General features: G+C 27.3%; 1 protein-coding gene across 2 annotated transcripts; it reads right to left on the bottom strand.

The window, feature by feature from the left end:
• Positions 1 to 19,379: 19,379 nt before the first annotated feature.
• LOC114122509 (deubiquitinase DESI2) lies at positions 19,380 to 22,993 on the bottom strand. 2 transcript variants are annotated; one of them, XM_027985190.2, is made up of 6 exons: positions 22,700 to 22,993; positions 22,445 to 22,550; positions 21,371 to 21,443; positions 21,217 to 21,310; positions 19,825 to 19,966; positions 19,380 to 19,735 (listed from the first exon to the last, which is right to left on the bottom strand). In XM_027985190.2, the coding sequence occupies exons 2-6, from the start codon at positions 22,481 to 22,483 to the stop codon at positions 19,565 to 19,567; spliced, it is 519 nt and encodes a 172-aa protein (XP_027840991.1). In that variant the 5' UTR covers positions 22,484 to 22,550; positions 22,700 to 22,993; the 3' UTR covers positions 19,380 to 19,564. The 2 variants fall into 2 exon arrangements, with proteins under 2 accessions (XP_027840991.1, XP_027840992.1); XM_027985191.2 differs by lacking the exon at positions 22,700 to 22,993 and adding an exon at positions 21,733 to 21,795.
• Positions 22,994 to 23,124: the final 131 nt, after the last annotated feature.

The raw sequence follows: 23,124 nt of genomic DNA, 5'->3' as shown, positions 1-23,124 counted from the left end.
TCTGTCGCGCGCTGATTATGTTAATGTTTCACTCTCTAAACTATAGGCGCTGGTGATTTAAGCGACTTTCGCGTTAAATATATAGTAGTCAAAACGCGTTGCCGCGAATTATTATGATATATCATTATATTTTCATCAAGGGATTAAGGATCGAATAAGGACGTTATGGGAAAATGGATAACGGATCAAGGCATTAAATTATATCTATCTCGTTAATGATGGTTTTCCCGTGCAAATGAGGTTTTTTTTTGTTTTTACGACTTGTGGTTTTGTTGTTCCATTATATATATATATATATACATATCCATTGGCTATTACCATTGCACTTGTAATATTGCTTACTTACTCTTTATATGCCGTTAAAGTATTGTTACCGATTGAAAAAAATAAACAGAATAATCATCAATTGAGATATTTAAAATTGAAATGTACTTCAGCGGTGGATCTATATACCTATAATAGCAAGGTTGCTATAAGTTGTTAATATACACTTCTTGACTCGTATTGATTTTTTTTTTACACAGAAAATAATTATTATATTATTTGTTATGGTCGAGTATGACCCCTACAAGATGTTTGTTTGATTTAAACTACAAAAAAAAAAAAAAAACATTAGTGAAACTGTGAATAATTATATCACAATGATAAAATCATTGTCAAAAATACCTAATATTATATAAATTATAAGTAAAATAAAATTATTGCCATGTGCTCATGTTTGTTTCCTACTGAAAAATATTCAACTTTATAAATTAATTAGACAAATAAATATTTAAATACAATTTAAGAAATAAAAAAAAAAGTATTAATTATCATACAAAATATTAACTATTTTGTGTAAATAGTTAAATATTTAACAATTATTCATTGAAATGGACGGTAAAGCTAACATGCTTTATCGATAAAAGATTATAAATCTGAAAAACGTCATACTAAAAAAATATTAAAATTCAAATGTGTTTAAAGGATTCTTATCGCTTAAATAGATCAATCAGTACGTTCAAATAAAAACACGTCTAAATTTATATACGCAACGTGTCAAACAAAGAAAAAAAAATCACCTTAACTGGAGCAAATACCCAACATGTAAAAAGCTTATTGATACTACTTTGATTGAGTAACGCGTCCGGAATTGTTATTTTTGTGTCTAATAAAAATGATATAAAATAACAATAATATTGTAACAAGCCACAATAAACAAAAAAAGAATAAAAAATTTAAAATTATAATAATAATAAACCTTATAGGTAATCTTTAAATCCGCATCTGATGTAGGTACATGTTTAAGAATCTTAATCTATTGTTGCTATATATATTAATTGTTTATCGTAATATGATCACAGTTAGTATAACTCTTTTTAATATTAAATTTTTTACTATGGTAATTTATGCGATATAGGGCGTATATAAGTTGCTCGGGTATTCTCTCAAATTCAACAAAAAGTCATAAGGAACTCCTAACCGAAGTATTGACTAGAAGCGTTTTTTTAACGTGTTTTAACTTAAAGTTTCAATTCAAACAAGTATAAATACCACACTGGCTACCGTCCAAATAGTTACGATGAATATTAGGAGCAACCGAAAACATTTTTAAAACGAAAGTATCGTACAAACAGCTCTGCGAAATATTTGGTGAAGTAGGTATATTTTAAAAATGTCTGAATTTGTATCTAAATAATATTATAAAATATTGCGTTTGTCAACAGATTAATAAGATTAGACGCGTCACGACGTCGCGCGTCGTATTCGGCACGGTTTTTACTTTTTGTTTATGTTAATATTATGCTTAAAAATAATAGTTTCTCTGTCAATTGTCACTAAAAATAATAACGGTTTTTTAATAATGGATAATGCTATGGATCACTTTTTTTTTTGTACAACCGTAAATATTCTTAATCCATTGACCTATATATTTATTGTAAGCTATGTTTCATTCGTAAATTATTTTGCACTCTATCCGAATAGAGCGATGACCATAACGAGCAAATAGGGGCACAGTAAACACCGAGCTCTGTGCGTTCAATACTAATTACTTATAACAATAATATGTAGGTCTATTATCCCCAAATAAAATAATAAATATAAACGTATGATTTCTTTAGTAAGAATTTATAAAAATATCTTTTGAAAATAATTACTTATTCATATCATCATAATATTATATTAAGTTGAAATTTGAATTGTAATTCGGAATTCCATATTACATCAACTGTGGACAGGACTATTTCAATATAATTTTTACACAATGTGATACTTATGAAACGCCAACTCTACTTAAAGGAACTTAAGATACTTTATTTTACTTAAATCTGGAAAACATTTGTTGTATGTTTTTGGAAAAAAATATTGACACTCCTCTTCGGTCAACCACCATAATTTTAACGTTATATTTTTTTGTAACTGAAATATATATTATACAATGGTCATCACTCTACGTTTCAGTATATTTATAAAGTAAAAACTATAATAACATGCAAAGTTATTAACTGAGCATGTTCATTTCCATTTTTTCCTTCATAAATAAATTTACTCAAATCCAAATTCTTGGAATATTTTCTTTGAAAACTGTTGATGTTCTTAATCTTAAGCCCGGGCGAATAACTTCTTACCAATTAAAATATTTATAGTAAGGATAATAATCATTGAAAATGGTTTTACAAAAATATATAATATAACTGACGTTGAATAAAGTATTTACCATTTTTAAAAATAATAACATTTTACGGATTAATATTTATCATAACAATTTTAAAATCAACGTACTTCCTATTTTATTTTCTAAACCTATTACCATAATATGGGCCCTATTATCCTTAGACCTAAGTACACTAAGTTAAAAAAAAAAAACTCATAAACTATTCGTTCGAATTTTATTTTGATATGTCAAAATTTTTAAAAAATTATCTTTGATTTGAAATTCGTCGAAATTTTGACGAAGTATTAACTATTACACATCGAATACCGTTTAAGATCCAACTAGTTAAAATCAATTTTTTCATAACTTATTATTGGACTATAAAGAAACATAATCAATTGTATAAATTATGTATTTCATGTTTATTCTCAACTTCAACTACAAGTAGTATAAATATTATACTACTAGAAATATTCTATACTTAAGAAATCGTAATTTAAATAAGTTGAAAAGATCATCATATTAGTTCTTATAAAGAATGGTTTTAAAATAATAATAATAATAGCATAATAATATAATGTTGTAGAACAAATATAATATTGTTATCTTTAAGGCGCAACTATTGTACTATAGAAAATATAATTCATGGTTCGTTAACAGCTCGTTGAATAAAGCCGAAAAAAAATGAAAAAATTAATCTCGAAGAGATTATTGGGACCTTGAAAAATTCGATGGCTGCACCACCGCAAATAGTTTATTATTATAGTTGTCACGCCTAAACGACTTAATCTTTAACGAGAACAAAAAAAAAAAAATGAAAAATGAAAAATTGATTATTTTGAGAATAACGTTTTGGAGCAAGGAACCAAAACAATATGTGTTTAAGTTATTACTTCTGTTGTTAATCCGACCACGATAGTAACCTCATAGTTTGTTTTTCAGTCTGTGGTGACGGCGGCAGCAGCTGTAGCCTGTGGAGCGCCCGCAACAAAACAACACGGCCGACGGGGAAAGCCGCGATCGGTTGTCGACCGCACGCGTCAAGTCACCTGTGCCGGTTCATCGGACGCGCACCACAAAACTCATCGCGGTGTGCATGTCCTCTGTCAATAGGACGGACGCGTTTTGTTATCGTCTTCTCTCGACGACTATCGATCGGGAAAATAATGCAATTTTTTAATTAAAACATACTTTTACCACTTCTATACGATTAGGTATATTATATTAATTTATTCACAGACATATTGTAAATACGACGATTAAAAATGTCACCATACCTCCATTTCTATTTCTGGAAACCGTATTTCGTTTCAATTTTCAAACGGAAAACCATAGTTTTAATTTTGATCATTGGCATTTGAGAATACGAATTATATTTGAATATGAAGTCTACGGTATGGTTAGTTTACAGTATCTGAAATAATAGATTATTACAAAATTCTTTAAATTATCAAACCATTGCAAATTTTTATTTAAAATTATGAACTGTAAAGTTCTGAGCTGGCGTCTTGAATTATAAATTTCCACTTTAAATCAAACTTGAAAGTCAGTAGGTAACTAATTCATAAGAAGTACTACACTCAGCTATTGATGCACTGATTCCTTAAACATAATTTATAATTCAGGGTGCCAGCTCAGAACGCCTTAAAGAAAAAAGTAACTTATAGTCGTTTTTTACAACTTTTTTGGCAATTTGGGAAATTAAATTTTTTTAAAGTCAATTTTTTAAATGTTTTGATAGATACATTTTTGAGAAAATCGAAAAAAATTATAGAAATCTATTTTAAACAAGACATAGTATATAACTTTCTCAAATTCATATATTAAATACAAATATTTTGAGTTAATATTAGAAAAAAAAGAAAACTACATTATTCTGTACATGAAGTTATTAAAATTGTTAATCAAACAACATTTGTTTTATCTATGAACAAAAAATAGTTGGTGAATTTTAAAGCATAGTTACGATCTTGTTTTTAAATGTAACTATACCCATTAGCTAGTGCGTGTTGCTGTGTTAGTTAGCTAAGTATGTCAATTTGAACATATTTTATCGTATATAGCAATGACTATATCAACTTAATTATTTATTTATTTGATTTAACTCTAAATAAATTAGGTACCGCTCATAATAATGACAACCTGCAAGTTTTCGTTTTCGATATAAGTCGATCGTTCATTTCCCACTCGCCGATTTAAATAATATATGAATAACATCAAACATCCTGAACAGATTTGGGACAATTTAGTATTTCAGTGAAAACGAAAAACTGCACGTACCTACATCAAGAAAAAAAAACCCCCGAAACACGATACCGAAATTCCGGCCCGTGTCGTAATCGTTTCTTCGTCAAGCTACAATTCCGTGTTTTGTAGCGATTCCTTAAGGTACCTACATAAATGACGTGGCGTTTTGTTCGTCGGATATTACCTATATACATAATGCCAATACGCATACTGACGAAATCGATATACACAAAACGGGTAACTATAATAATTTGACAGTGCTAAGTGCATTTGACGCCCGTGGCTCGTTTTCGAATATAATATGATTTCATGTCGTATAGTACATTATATATCACACAGATTTTTCGGAAAACTCGACACCATAGTATAATATCGTACAAATATGGTGTTGTAAGACCACTTGACACACACACACACAAAACTTACACGAAACCCGCGAACTGATTTATTACTCTAATAATGGGTATAATAATATTATGGGTAAACATGTTGTATATTATATCTATTGTCATGATCATTGATCACTGGTCGTGCGCGGTTGTCGATCATATATCGGCCAACTCATTGGCCTCGTTCGGTTATACACAGTATAATAAATGGTGTCCCATCAACGTGGTATTTACCATAATATATTTATACGTCCAAAATATTATCGTTGTCATAGTGCGCGCCGTACCTGTGCAACTCGACGACAGCACTAAAGAAATGCGTAAAATCATAATAGTAATGCACACCGTCCGACTTCGGGTCGTTCGTGTTTGAATTCGGCAAATAATAAAATTGTGTTGCCAACTATCTATTTATCGAAAATCTTAACGATGACGGTGTCGATCGTGCAAAATATTTGATAGTCGACCAAACGTCACATTTTACCATGTGTATACTATATTATATGCATACTAATCAAGATGATGTCAGAGAGGCAGCAAATTTTTTACTCTTTTTCTCTGACACACTGTGCGTAATATTGAAACATTTACGTTCAACAGAATTAATAATATATTATATTACTATCTTTGATATTAGAGCGAACAATGGACGTATTCTCAAACTCGAGGGCAGCAGAACGTTATCCGTATTCGTATATATTAACTGTTTGAGTTTTTTATACAATAAATCAATTTCTTGGTGAAATACAAGAGCGTCTTTAAATTGTAACATCACTTACACAGCAATTCGTAATACTTGCATAAAAATTGAAGTACTTATCACAGAAAAAATCAACCTCAAACACAAATAATATTCGTAACTTTATAATAGTTTGATAACAGGTACATTCACTTGAATATTAAAGCTACAAAAACCTTCATTGTTGGTTTTGTTAAACGCGCACGCGATGTATTATGTTGTATATATATGTTGTGTGTGGGTCGTCAGAAATAGAAAATAAATAGTGCGGTCTGACATAATCTTAATAATATCATATTAGGTATACATACGTATCATATCAAAATATAGTCACGGCCCACGACGATTTGATGATACTTGGTATAAATAATATAGTTATGAAATTAAAAGTAATTCATTATCCACGGTTTAATATTAATTAGATTTACGCCCTTAAAGTTTTCTCCGACCGCAAGCAGCATTTATTCAATCCTGCTCAGTGTATTTTTTCAATTGATGTTTGTAGTACAATTTTCAAAATTTTCCATTCAATACATTTTTGTCGCGTGTGGTAAACATTTTAATTCGGTCGCAACACATTCGAAAAAATAACCAGAAAAATATTTCACAACCTATTACCAACACTTATCGTCTAAAAAGTATTGCAAAAATCCTATATAATATCTGAAATTAACTTAGTACTTACCTGTAATCTATGTAAAGAAATAAAAATAAAGTGGACATTTTTAATTAAAGATAGGGAAATACAAACATATAATATATATATATATATATTGTCATACTCAGATCGTACTTATTTAGGTGGGTAAAAGTTACAAATAAGCTAGTATCTGTAGTATACCCTTAGATGAGTAAAATGTAAATATATTATTTAGATAAAATATTTTGTTTTAAAATACCTTATGATTTAAAAATTTGGTTTGAAAACAATTTTGAGATTTCTTATTTTTATATGAAAATAGTTCGCAAACAAAGAAAATAAACATTTAATTCAATATTGTGGAACTAAAAATATGATGACAGTACACAACTTAAAACAACATAGTTATTCCCACGTATACATGGTTATATCATAATATTATGTCAACAGTCATAACTATTTGTTTGGAATAATATTAAATTTTCTGTAAAATCTATAACAATACAATATTTATTATATTCATATTATTTAATTTATACTACATACACAAGCTATAAAATTAGAAATTGTAAAAAGGTCATTTTCGTAATTGAAAACGAATAAAATTAATAATCTACAAGTATATTGTCATAGATATTTTTATTTTATTTGATATCGTTTGTTGTGTAACAGTGTTTTATATAGTCGTTTTTATTATATATAATGATTTTCAGGAAAGGTTAAATGGGTTACCCGTGATGTCTATTCACCGTTCAATACCCATTATAGAGGTGATATTGGCTAGGTATTAAAAAATGACGAACCGATTTCAAATTGTAATTTTTTTTAGATAATTGTGTTATTTAATTAGGCACTATGATTTTGCATAGCCAGGTACAATGAAGTGTGACAGCCACGAAAAGAAAAACTAGTCAATATCGGGCGATTTTATTTTGTGGGTGGAGCTGTATTGTAGTAGAAATAATTAAAGAGCACCAATAATGACTGATAATAATTGAGTTAATTATTAATTCATTGGGGAGTTATTTATTAGTTGATTATCAAAATTACTCTTAATATTTTTTTTCAAATACTGAGACAAAGCATGTAATCGTATGCATTAGGATAATTTTTACATATTATCTAGGTAAAGTTTATTACAATTTTATTCATCAACAAATAATAAGGCTTTAAATAAACTATTATTTCAGACCGTTTGTAACTTAGAGAAAATATATAAACTAATTGTATGTCACTGAGTTGTACCTATAGGCTATAGTTTAAAAGATTAAGTTATCAGTACCTATTTAAAGTTTAGATGAACAGTGAGGAGTGGCACTTTTAGGTGGTAAACCGCTAACATTTTGGCACACTATTTTATTCATCTTAACTTTAAATACATGTAATACATAAACTAATCGTCCAGATTCGATATTTATGCATTGAAAAACTTTTTCCTTAGAAAATGCAACTAAAAATGTATGTTATCGATACAAAAAAAAAAATGTAAAAATTACAATAGTAAAAATATATTATTAGTTTTTAGAAAAATATAATTTTTTTAATACTTAAAATTATGTAAAAGAAATACTTTCAAAAACTTTAATAGTTTTAGAAATAATTATTTTTCTTTTATATAAAAGTATCATCATGTTTATATTATTTTGTACGTATAACTATATAATATATCAGGTACAGGAGGTACACGACCGCACGATCCGTCCGCAGGCGTCGTGTTCCAGTTTGACGATTGTGTATTGTAATGAGTTGTTTTAAACTGAATAGATATACCTACGTGGAATATTAATTATTACATGCAATGGCGAAAACGTGAAAATCACATCCCTCAGCTGGAAACAATTTAAGACCTACATTAAAAAAAAAAATCAATATCAACATTAAATATTGACTTTGTTCGCAAAAGTTCTACAGTTTTTTTATCATTTTTGTGTCAAAATACATTATTTCACTTATTGTAAATAAAAACTAATAATATACACATAAATTGAACGTAGAAAATGATGTAAGACCTAAATGTATCAACACGGAAACCGATAAGTCATGTCATCGTTCATTCAAAACTCCACTAACTACCTTCTCATTACTCATTGGAGTATATCAATTTTAAACCATTATCGTTGTGGTAATAACAAAAATAATTATGGTACACACTTAATTTTACTTCTGTACATTAAGAGTGCTTATATTTTCATAATTATTTAATTCCCAATAAAAATGTCCATACATGTACATATTATTATACTTTTTTACACAAGCAAAAAAAAGTGTTTTAGATCAAGACAAATGATACTTACGGGAAAAAAGTTCAAAATGTGTAGGTGCTAGTCAGATATAAAAATGGTTGAAAACTGCTGATATAGGTAGGTAATAATTATTATTATATTATAATATCGCAGTCGCATATAGCGTGCGAATGGAAGTAATTTTTTTTCCGATAATAGGATACTAAAAAGGATACTAAAAATACACACATTCGTGGCAAGTAGTATACAATTTAATATTTAATTTATAATACCACCGTGTGAAAATTAATAACACACCACTACGTCATCAACCCACATACTATACCAGTGGCCATTTTTTTTTATTTTCCGTAGTCCACATATTTAAATTTGAGCTTATAGTTACTATCAATTCGTCCAAGGTATGATTGCAGAATGTAATATAGTATTATAAAGGTGGTGCACATCTTGATTTTCCGTAGTGCACGTTAGTAATTTCATAGTACACAAAATGTGTCGTAGTACAAACAAAAATAGCCACTGCATACTACGATGTATGATAATATTAGTAAGCAATGTGTTGACGTGCTTTATTACAATACTATATAGTACTTCATATACGTTGTACATAAACAATATTGTTAGACGTCAAATTGTTGATTGATCACTAAAGTTTAGACCTTTTCACAGTGCAACTTTCTTTTATCAGCAACACCCATGTTTTGATGAGTATACACATCAAACATGCTTGGATCATCGTTTTCGATTTTAAACATTTGTTTACAAAGTATAGAGTACGCGTCTACTTTGTAAACTTTTACAAGAATGTAAAAAAGGTACCTGGTGACTACTTGTTTGATCGTATATAGTGACACAATAATATCACGAAGGGAATTGGAATCGGAATTTTTCTCTCCATGTGTTCAGAATCACGCGTCAATCCATCCATCAGTAAATTATGATTTAAATAATAATTATACCTAATAACTGCACATTATGTATAAATACTATAATATTATATAATAATTATTGTCAAGTGATTAAATGATTCAACGATAAGTATAATAGACGCACAAGTCAAGTCATATCCACAAAAAAATACTTTTTATGTACCTAGATATGTATGTACTTAATTTATTGAAATTTGAAGTGCATATCAAAAATACCGAAAATAATAAATAGATTTATATAATAATAATTTCATATTCTATCAGTTTAGGTAAATTTTTATTGCAATATACGTAATAACTATAATATTGACAGATTAGTATAATCCGAATAAATGAGCAACAAAATTTATTTTAATAATATTTACTGACATAACAATTGTAAAAGTAGTCAAACTGTGAAAGAAATTATTTTAATTAAAATAACGAATAAAAAGATATCATGTTTTTTGAATTTTAGCAATTATTCGCATATTTCCAATTAATAGCTGTTTCATTGCATAACTATATGCAATTATAGGGGCGTACTTTTGACCTCGTGGATAAAAGACTATCAAAGATTAGTAAATAAATGTAATCCAAAAACCTATAAGCATTTTTAAACGAGAAGAGTAAATACCTCCATTTAATAACATAAAAAAAATTTCACATTATAAAGCTTCGACACCTTAATATAACGTAATATCCTATACTATAGGACATTTGTTTAATCTTTGTGTAAAATAATTATATAATGTTATAAATACTTATATTTATACATTTTTCAAAAAAAAAAAAATTATATTTTTATCATTTTTTATCGTAATTATGTTTTAATTATTTAAACTTTTTTAGTGACTTCATGCATTTTTAATTCTTTATTCCTAAGCAGAATATTTTAAGTTCAAATGAAAATTGAGTTTTAGATGAGTAATTTATCAAATAAGTCCAAAATTTGATTTATATAGATAAAAATACTTCAAATAATATTTTGATTTAGAATACGAAGTTAAATATGTATGTTTATAAACATACTTAAAAATTAAAAGAGAAAAAATAAAAGTAAAAAACTTTTTACAAACATGTCGTATTTTCTGAGATAATGAATATCTTTTACGTTAAATGGATATTACTTCGTAATTCGTAAGTATATACAATATATTCAATATAATTAATGGTATAACTAATGTGTGTTATTAAACCTTCCCATCAAGTGCCATGTCTGCGTTAATGTGTATGGGTAATGTAATTTTATAATTTTATCTCCTCCCTCATTATCGCATCCTAATCACTCTGCTGATCATGTCGCGCGCTGATTATGCTAATACCTAATGTTTCACTCTCTAAACTAGACACTGAAGATTTCGACAACTTTCGCTTCAAATAATAAGATTGGCCAAAAAAAAAAAAACAGCATTGAATTATTTTGATATTAGTTTTATATCGTCGCCCTCGATAGGACTTTTGTAATTTTTAAGACATGTTGTATTTGTCAATATTATACATTTTTATACCAATTTTTCTTTTTCGATAATAACCAATAATATTCAATGTTACCCAAAAAATGTGTTTATATTTATTTTTTAGGCATTAACTTTTTATCGTTTAAATGTAATTTTCTCTTTCGGTGTTATATTAACTACACGCTTTCAATCGATATTCTTTTTTGTATCTGTAAGACTTGTACTTATACTTCTAATGCAATAAATTTGAACCACACGCCATATTAAAATATATATTAAAAATAATTATCTCAATTATTTTATACCTATAGAGTCCAATACTTTTAAACATGATTGATTAAAAGTAAATTGTGATTTGTTATGAGTTATATTTTTGAAATTACATGATTCAGGTATAGATGGGATGGTATAACACTTAACCATATCAAATCATGTACCATACCGAATTCCTAAACGTTTTTTTAACGAATTGTATGTAACTTAAAATTATAATGTTCTTTTGAAATTCACCAATAAAAATAATTTAATAAAAAAAAGAAAGCATTATGTCAAAGAGACAAGTACTTAAGTTTAATTTTTATAGTAATAACTATCAGACTACCTATGTATTCATACGTCGCTTACAAAATATAATAAAATAATGTATTAGGTGTCAGGAGGTATGTTGTGTATATTATTATTTACCAATTTACATTTTAAATAGGTTATTACCTATTTAAACTTACAATAAATTCACATAGGTACAATAAAAAACAATTTGGATATTGTATAATTCTATTGCAACCTTAGTTATTTTAAATCAGACTTATTTGAACAGTATTTTTTTTCTCAATTTTGTATGATTAGATGTCTTAGGTAAATCTAGTTTTTCTTCAATTTATATAATCACATAGATTTTCAAAAAAATAATTGATTTTTAGACAAAATATTTGTGAACATTTTTAACCCAACGATTCATACCCACTTCGCTGTGTCTCAATTACCCAGTTCCCCGATAAATAATACTGGTTTTATAATATTCTGAAAACTAATGAAAGCCGATATGAAAACGATGTTAATATCATATATAACATTAATTTAATGTTTAAAATATTTTTCTACACAATGCAAATAGAAGTTAAAATAAAATCCTAAAACTAGTGACTTCAGACACTTTACTTAGTTAATTTCTAAAAAAAAGTTTGTTACTGTGTAGTACTGTAATTTCGTAGTTCGATAATTAATTATTAAATATGTTTATTCTAATAGAATAGTTGACAATTAAATCATGATTTGTTAGTATTAAATAACTTATATATATATATATATTAATCGATTTGATAGAATACGGAATAAAATCGAATACAATAAATGCATACAAAATTGTATAGTTACGTTACCTTAGATTTATTTTAGTGTCGAAAACATTTCTTAAGTTTTAGCCTTTAGGTAATAAAAAAATAAACGTTTTAAGCATGATTGGATATCAAAAACAAGTTTCATCAAACTAAACTCCAATTTATTTATTTAATAAATCTTTTATTAATGCATCGAGTTTATCCAAATACTAAGAAATAGTATTTTATTTCAGTTTATTTAATCTTATTAATCAAATAGGTATTTAATAAATACTTAACGTATTTAGCATTTTTCTTGGTAAGTAGGTACTTGACATAGGTACGTACCAAGAAAACCAGAAAATTAAGAAGTACGAAAGTATAAATTAATCATAAGTAATTTATTGAGCTTCTGATAAAAAATCAATTTCAATAATCATTGGAAATAATAATTAATGCGATTAAATTGTCGTACTTAATATTGCCATAGCTCATAGGTATTCCAATTTATTTTATCTTATTTTCCTTTATGTTTTCACAATTTTAGAAATACTTTTGGACAGCAATTATTCCATTGTTACTCCATACGTGTGTTTATAATATAATGTAAAAGCAAAGTGTAACCATCATAGAGAATTTTGTAATTTTTACTACGCCGAAAGACCACCTAGCTAACTATCACCTCTGTACCTAATTATTTATCAGCAGTCGTGCCATTCGATCATTTGAATGTTTTATGGATAGACTTTTGCCATTCCAAAACTTGTTTTCTAAAAGAACAAAAGCGTAGGTAGTCTAACACCGTTAACCAATAAACATATATCCCATTTATCATTCCGAAACTCGGCGTGTAATAAATTGCCTTCGAGTCATGAGCTGACAACAATATTGTAATATAGTGATCGATCGTACATTAAATAATACAATATTATCTCTAGATATTTTGATTACAGTAAGCTTTAATGATTAAACATATGAAAAGTTATTGAATTTTTGTCTATTAGTATCTAGTAGGTTAATGCCTGTCTATATTCTACCTAAATATTTTTATGTTTCCAATTAATTTAATATTATAATCTAAAAGCACCGCAACAATAGAAAATAAAATGGGCATCATCATAGTGTTTACTTATTTAGGTCCGAGACACAATGCGGTTATTGTTTAACGTCATTGTATTTTGTTCGTAATAACGTATTCTATACCTCACGATAAAATAAAGATTAATTTTGTATTTAATTCGAAAAATGTCTTTCTTATACTTTTTTTCAAAACAATGGAAATGGCTACCCACAACTGCAGTATTTTGTTGTAATCTTAGACGTGCCCATCGCATTGTATAAAACCGACAAAAAGGTTTTTTTTAAGCACATCTAAATAATTACGTACAATACATGTTCCGGGTAGTGACAAAGTTTGGTGGTAAAATCGTTATTTCGACACAACTTACGCGTGTTCCGGATAAGACAGGTACCTATAGGGACACTAGATTTTCCTTGCGGCAAATTCAGTGCAGTTCATACAATACACATTTTATTGATTTATTACATTACTATAATATGACACATATAGGTACATTATTATGAATTATGATTATTATTATATTGTGGTACTCGGGCGAACTCGTTAAATCGACGACAGCCCCAACACAATATAAGTAAGTATAATAATATACGTTTTATGAATAACACACGCCACTGCCATTATACTACGCGCAGGATGGATACACGTCGTATGATGACAATGGGGTGGCAAGTGGTTAAAAAAAATGTTAAAATGTTTGTACAACATCCGTTTAATAGCTGTACATGGCTGCGGTATATATTTGGTAAGGCAATAGAGTCTATCGAGGACGGCTTTCGTATTGGTATATTGAACTTTGTGCTGCAGCATATTATTATATTATGCGATAAATTATGATTTATGACTTTTTATATTATATATATTGCCGTGAAAATTACAGTACGATCAATTAAATGTATTTACCTACACAATAGTTTCAATTAGCTTAATTATCCGAAGCGTTTATAATTGCAGTATGGTAGATAATACATTGTTTGGATTCGATTATCAAAAGGGGGGGGGGGCATTAACTAGTTAAAATATTAAATGTTTTCTAAAACTTTTTCACTAAACCAGGTAATTAATTTTCTAGTCAACTCAATAATAATTCGGCTTTTTCCTGTGAGTTAGAAAAATTATCCGTTAAGTTAAAATCAAGCTTTTTACTATCTATATAACTGTAATTAAAACTAACTATATAATTAATTATTTTTTTTATGCAATACGCCGTCTACGATTATTTTGAATGTATATATATATATATATATATATATACAAATACATATGCTTCGAAAGTATTTTTAACAAATTATCTACTCATTATTTTTACCTACAATTTGAAAGTTACACAACAATCACTACCTATACACATTATCGGTTAAGAAAAATGTATTTCTTAATTAAGTTAATATTTTTCTCCATATCAATTTTACAATATTTAAGTTAAATTTATTATTTATTTAAATTTTAAATTTTAGCACACACGATAATTTTATTCATTTTCTTTCCCATTTGTATCAACCACACGCAACACGCTACACACGATTGCATACAGGCACGTACACAAAAAAAAAAAATGATGGAAGTTCATAAAAAAATTTAAAATAATCAATATTACACACACACACACACACACATACGTTACTGTAAAATCCCGATCACTATGTAATTGTTACAATTATTTTTTATTTTTGGTAGAGGGGTGGTTAAACTTGCCTGTACGTGTCTGATTGCATATACAATAAAAGAGTATTCTTGCTGCATCAGTGAATATCAGTGCATTACTGGGGAAGGAGAAGTAGAACTAATACCTCCCAGGTTATTTGAAGTCGATTATTCAAGTGTTGATATAAAAAAAAACATGTCGTTTTTAAAATGCTGAAACATCCTTTTATACCACTAAGGTATAGGTAAAATCAGTTTAAAAATATTATAAAATACAAAACCATTTAAAAAAAAAAAAAAAAAAAAAAACAATAAATAAAAACCATTACAAACTAAACGGAACAGCTGACAATTAAATAATCGATCAGATAAAAGAGGAGAAAATCATATTTTAGTTTTGAATGTTTTAATTACACCTTATATGCCATTGTATTTAAACGATTTTATTAAGCACCTAAAACGAAAACGATTAAACAAATAACTATAATTTAATGACGACCAACAAATTTAAAAATATTATAGACGATGTATCATGTCGTATGATGTATACACAATTTTCAAAATTTACCTGCAAGACGCTCAAGATGGCAAGGAAGACTGCGAGAGTTAACTCTTATATATTTGGTGATTATCTAGGCATATATATTATATGCATCTGGCCACTAAGGTTATGACCGAAAACCCAATACCTATAGTTCGTACATATTAAGTTTATACGACTACGCGAGTCAGTTGTCCATCAGGTAAGTAATTGTATTTTATTTTTTAACGTGGTACCGATTTATTTTATTCAAATGCGAATATTTAAACTTACTGCAATTTGTTTTATTTCCGAATATTATTATTATTTTTCGGTCTAGCGAATTTAAAATAGACATCGAACGTTTTCAGTACTTATAGCAGAACGAAGCTGAAAAAACAATTATTCAACACTTACCAATTATCATCAATACGTCTACCTCCGTTTTCACATTATTTTTCTATAGGTACGTTATTAAAACCTAGGTTTTTTTTTCTATTATTCATTAACCTGTTATACCTGCATACCTATTTATATAAAACATGAAATTAACCGAATAATAACGTCAGCGAATCCGATCGTTAATGTGAAAAAACATATTTCCGGAAAGGAATTCATTTGTGAAGTCTAAAAATGTGTACTGGTGAGGGGTGATAAATTCTTTTATTGAACAACACTTATTGTTTTAAAATCTATTAATGTTTTTTAAAAACAATTTTCAGTCGAAATAGGTACAGCTACAATTTTTTAAGTTTTTACTTTTTTGTATGAAAACATATATTTTTATTTTTATATCCCAAAGCAAAATATTTTTTGGAGTAATTCGCTACATAAAAATTTATTTATATTTAGACGATATTTATAGATAGGCTGTGAGTTTGTGACTGCATGTGGTTAAATTTAATAAGCAATGTAATTATCGATAAGTAATGGAAAATAGTCATTTCTATTAAATTTTACAAATTTTACACTTCTAATAAATATGATTTAAATTTTGATTTAATATTTTGAGGGGCTGGTCAATAATCGTGGGCTGTAGTCGATTACCACTGCTCTAGGCCCTAGAAGAGAAGTGAATCCTCTCCCCCCCCTTTGAATTTCATTTCTACGCCCACTAACAACATAATGTATTTATTTAAATGTTAATATTCGTTACAATAAAACAGTGTCATTATCTTTGATAATTATTAACAATGACCATTTTATATCTACAACTTACACATTTTATCAAATTTGAACAAGACACATTAAGAATTAGGATATTGTATGAAAATAAAAATAAAATATAAAAAAAGAACTACCTTAGTAATTCATTGTTTGTATATAAGAAAAAAATGGTCCCAATAAATGATTTAAAAAATAAGTGACATGTTTTTAATTTGTATAAAAATTAATACTTTAAATGCCTACCTATTGTATTAGAATATCAAAAATAATACTGAATTAATTATAAATTTATAATAAATAATAAGGATAGTTCCTATTGCTATATTAATATAATGTATAGGCGTATAGCTAACGGAAAAAACTTAGCCCCCCCTACCCAAAAAAAGAAATTTTTACATTGTGTGAACGTATGGTTAACTTGTACTATTATTACCTACTACTATTCCTACAAAAATAACAAGAAAACCAAATTACCAATACTACACATCTAACAAAAGAATATAAAAAACACGGTCACTAGTCTAGTTTAATAGGTTTCAAATGTACTTCGCATCATAAAGTTAGAATCATTGTGCTGTTTGTGTTAAATTTTCCGAATTTAATATAATAAATCATTAATTGTGAAAAACAAATCTGATCTGAAACAGTGTTGAGTCAGCCTTTAATTAAAAATGTATAGTATGTTAGTTATAATATTTATTATAGATTTTCAAAATAAAAAAATCATCAATACCCATATCTTATTTTTATTTTGCATTTTGCGGCAAGCTAAGCTCTTTCCAGTCGACCTCTAGTTAGACTGATAAACTTCTCCACTGTACCAGACACCCTTATTAACCTTAAGGTAAAATTGATTAATTTTTATCAAAAATATTACATAACCTACCTATATATTACTATAATATTATATAGTATAGTAAGTATATTACAGTTCATTCTGATTGCCTATATATTCTGTGGTATAATTTCCTAACTATTAATTCTAATGGTAAATTATATGTTCCAATAGTATAAATTTAATATTTTAAACTTGATAAAAAAAAGACTAATTACTTATAAAAATACGAAGATGATGTAGGTTCTTTTTTAAACAGTGTATATAACTGGTCTCTTGATCACAAATAGAACGCTACAGTTTATCACTAAAAAACATCAAAATAACAAAACGTTAAAACTTGTAAATAAGCGATAGGTAGGTAATCATAAAAAATACGATGATGTAAATATTTTACTTTTATTTAAAGCTGGCTTGATAGTTTGCTCTCTTTCTCAATTTTTAAGATGATTTTCAAAGTTTTTATTTTTATTTAAATATTAAACTAAAAAATTGGCAGCTGAATGTCCATATTAAATTAGAGTGTTGTTTAGCAGAAAATTGTTCTGACAGCCTTTAGTAGTATAGAAAGACAGACAATCTCCATTCAGAATCAATTTTGTATAATACATTGATTCATTATTGATCACAAATTTAATACATCCATTAAAGTGACAAAGTATACCAGAATTCGAATGTACAGTAGAATGATCATCTATTACCTATTTGTCAACTTCTTATCACAATTCAGTAAATAATTGTTTTTTATTTTAATAATATTATTGAATATACAATTACAATATCTGTACTCAGTGGTAGATAATATGTATTTAAAATCATGAATTACAATCAAGATTTACAATTTGGCATAGTCTGAGAACTCTGGTGTTAATTTGTTACAAAGTCAATATAGTTAAATATAATAATTATACCTGTTTGGCTTTTATGAATAAATATTTACAGTATCTTTGTAAACAAGCGCTAATTAAACATAAAATATTTTCATTTATATTTTATTTGCTTTAACATTCTGAAACCAATTAAGGTTAGTAAATTTAAGTTTACTAATGTAACACAAGCATACAATTTTTTAATTACATTATTATTATTTTAATTATATTTTAAATTTAAAATATTATGAGAATAGTATTATTTAAACTCATATTTGTTAAAGAAAGTATAAAATTTATTAATAAAATAATTATCTTTATATAATATTATAATGCAAATAGTTTAATTTAAAATATAGCTGAATAACTTAACTGATTACCGTGGTTTTAGAAAAAAATTGTAACTTCAATTTACAGTTTTTATATTACGGTTAATATTTGAAAATACCTCAAAATCACTTAAAAGTATTTATTTATTTTGAATCTAAATAATTAATAAGAACTATTATTATAAATTAAAATGATGTATAATGAATTTAAAATTTAAAATTTAATGCAACTACTTTATTTTGTTAGTAGTACACACATCTTATTTTAAAATGTTTCTTTTATATGTATGATTTTATTGGTTTATGCAACTAATTTATCATTTTTTATAAGTTATATTAAAAAGCCAAATAACCATATAATTCAAAGCATATTTTAATTTAAAATCTACAACTTTATTTTATTTTATACATAGAAATAATACCATTAACTGTTCATGTACATGTTTAATTTAATATTTGTATATTAATAGGCATTTAATGTGAATGGCACACATCATAATATTATAATAATTTATAATTAGTATGATGAAAAATTAATTATGTTATGGATTGAGTTGCTCTGTAGAAGCATCCGATTTCTTTCGAGACAAATTGCGTTGAAGAGAAATTGGAGTTAACCATTCCTTTGGTAGACAACGTTGGAAAAAAGGAATGCATGAACTAACATATGCCAGCCTGTTTATCCAACTTGGTATATCTTGTCCACATAAAATCTTAAGTCAAAAGTTTACAAACAATACATTAATATTGACTTTATAATATTATAAAAACAAAGAAAAATATAAATGAAACAATATTTTACCTTTGTTAATGATCCAGAAAAATGATTACAGTTTTTATTCATTAAATGATATCTATCACCTCGAAAATCTTTACCAAGTTCAACCATTATTCTTTTAACATCACTGACCGTAAAATCTGTACTTCCAACATATATGGATTCTCTAAAAATAAAATAAACATAAATACTTTAATAAATGTTAAATTAGAGTTACATCAGGTTTATCCAAGTATTTAATGGCCACTTTAAAAAACTCAAAGGATTAATTAGAAATGCACCCAACAATATACCATTCAATAAAACTTGAAAACACCCCTACAATTAATATGAATATTAGATAAATATGATATGTTAAGATGTTCAATAAATAAATTTATTGTGATAACTTATATGCAATGACATGGTAGTTAAATTAAAAATTAAAAAATGTCATAAAATGATTAAAGCCAAAACCATATTATTGATGGAATTTAGTTCAATCAAAAAGTTAAAAATAATTGTATTATATTACAATATTTATGTAAGTATTTATATTATAAAATTATTATTTTGTAATTGCCTAAATAGTAAATATATTATAAATACCATTAATTTATTACATAATATTATGGCTATCTATTGAGGTCAGAAGAGACATGCATTAAATTTTACAGGTAGGTAGCTATGATCACATACATTTTGGTGAACAAATAATGGTGTTAGTCAGTAACTCGGTTTTAAAATGTATCCCATGGGGTGAATTGTTTTGTATTTACAGATTCTAGTATCTACCTGGTACACTTTTACTTATTTCTTCGAATTTTAATTATTGAACAGTCTGCAATTAAATATACATTTTGCATAATACTTTAATAGAAAAAAAAAATAGTTAGTTTATTACAACAATTTCAATTCTAGAAAAATAATTAATATTATCTATAAAGCCAAAGTGGATATTCATCTATACCAAATATATATTGTACAAAATAATGGTTCTGTTGTAATCACTGATAAAGAACTGAGTATTTAAATGTATTCTCATTTTTTTTTATCTAGGCAGGGTTGAATTTATTCTATCCGCTTTAGACACTACATATTAAACTTCTAAAGAAAATTTAAAAACCAAACCTTTAAGAATTTATATGGGAACATCGTTAAATGTTGATAATTAAAATTATTAATATAAATGGAATTTTTTCAAATTATAAAAAAAAAGAACTTGCAGTGGTTTTGTCTTATTTAGGTAAAAACATAAAAATTGGATACTTACATGTTTCAATGCTACAGTAAGGAAACTTGCAATAACTGCTATTAGTTTATCATTACAGGGATAAATAAAATTTAATTGCATGTTATATTACAAATTCGGTAATATGTGTTAACTATTAATTGCCTACCTAATGTTTTAATTGATAAATTAAAAAAAAAAATTACCTGTATCTATAATGATCTCCTAATTCATATACATCTTTTGGAATCATGTCGAAAATTCCGGAATCTGGTCTATCATGACCTCCATATCCATATTCTACAACACAAATTATAAATTAATAATTCAAATGTAAAATATGACTTAAATAATATTCACCTTGTCCATACACTTCAATGCCAGAATGGAATACACCAAGACCCATAGGTGTAGTGTATTCATTGATCCAATACTAAACAATAAAATAAAAAGTAATTAATAAATTAACAAGCACAAAGTTTTTTTTAACTAGTATTAACATTATAGGTAAATTAAAACACCTATATAGATACACATTCAAGTAAGCCTTTTAATATTAATGTATACTATTATCTAATATTTAACCAAACCCATAATACAATTAACAGTTTTTTGAATATTATACTTTAATACTTATTGTATAAGAATTAAACTGTATTCAAACTTAACATGAATACTAATAATAGTAATTAATAATAAATATATTAAATAAATCAACTCACATTCATTTAAAAAAGGTTGTTATCATTCAGTTATCATATACCAATGATCTAAATATTCATAATCTTCAAAATAAGATAATAATAAATTATATTAAATATAATTATTATTTATTTATATAATAGATACTTAAAATATTAGAAAGATACATTAGTAAGAAACTTTGAAGCAAAAAATGATAGCAAATGTTCAATATAATTTTGATACTATTTATGAGGCTATTATAAATAAAAAATATTAACCAAAAGGTATGAAGGTAGATAATAACAAATATATATTTAAAATATTTCAACAATATTTTGATTAATGCCTATTTAAATAGATTATTTTTATGATCTAATAGGTGTAAGTATACCACCTGTATAAAAATTAAATAATTATCAAGTAATTTTGTTTAATCGAACAGCAAATTTGTTTCTATTGCTATCTACATGTCTATGAAATGTAAACAGTACATAGGTAGTCGGTCGATTTGAATAATATCAATATCTAAACAGTAACTATACGGGAATATTTACAAGTACACATTACTTATCTAATCACATTATACACAACAAGCGGACAGCAACAACCGGATTAGAAGTTACAGTCAGAAGAGTTAAATAAACATCTGACATACGGGCGTGGACGGAATCAGTATTTATGACACAGCGTGCTGTTGGGTTCGTTCGATCTCACGACATTCGGTTTAAAACACAACGCTAAAACACTTACCATATCGTAGACGTGCACCAGCACGGGTTCTCGAGCCATGTTGGACGATCGGTGGTCCGGTTTCCATACAGCGGGTCCAGGAACGGGTGGTAGGCGCAGTGGTAAACTGGAAAATAAAAAATAAAAAACAAAAGTGGCGGATGAGGACGGCGGAAAAACAGAGACGAGACGAAAGAAAGGCGACCGCACACTCGAGGAGCGTACGGTAAGTTACGTCTCGCGGGCGCAGCAGTTCGATTACCGCGGTACACGTACCTGATGTAGAGACGTACTGTGACAAAACAATAATAAAATTACTGTAAACGGGGAAACCGTAAGTACGCGGTTTTCGTATCTATTTTCGCACTAGCGTCGTCCATCGGGTCGCGGCGGTCAACGGCGACCGACGACGGAGGCCGTCGCGTTTCTCATGTTATTATTATTATTATTTTTTTTTTTTTTATTATCACGAAAATACACAATACTATCAACGAATAAAATAATATAAATAACGGTAAAACGATGGCGCACGCACGATCGCACGCCGAACGCCGGAATGACGGGAAAACGAAAATGAATGACGGGACGTCGGGCGGCGCGAGTGTGTGTGTGCATGCGCGCGCACCTGCGCCGCCGTGCATTGTCATATTATCGTTGTGTGTGCGTATGCGCTCGTACTATGTGTGTATTTACGACCGCGG

The sequence above is a fragment of the Aphis gossypii genome, chromosome X, assembly GCF_020184175.1.
Source record: "Aphis gossypii isolate Hap1 chromosome X, ASM2018417v2, whole genome shotgun sequence".
Classification (NCBI taxonomy): domain Eukaryota; kingdom Metazoa; phylum Arthropoda; class Insecta; order Hemiptera; family Aphididae; genus Aphis; species Aphis gossypii.
This window is presented reverse-complemented; position numbering and strand designations above follow the sequence as displayed.

Excerpts from the sequence above, each read along its gene's own strand:
- LOC114122509 (XM_027985190.2), bottom strand. The coding sequence starts at position 22,483 with ATGGCTCGAGAACCCGTGCTGGTGCACGTCTACGATATG. Across the intron at positions 21,311-21,370 it reads CATTGAAGTGTATGGACAAG|AATATGGATATGGAGGTCAT; the intron begins GTGAATATTATT and ends TTTGTGTTGTAG. Across the intron at positions 19,736-19,824 it reads TTTCTGGATCATTAACAAAG|ATTTTATGTGGACAAGATAT; the intron begins GTAAAATATTGT and ends TTTTGACTTAAG.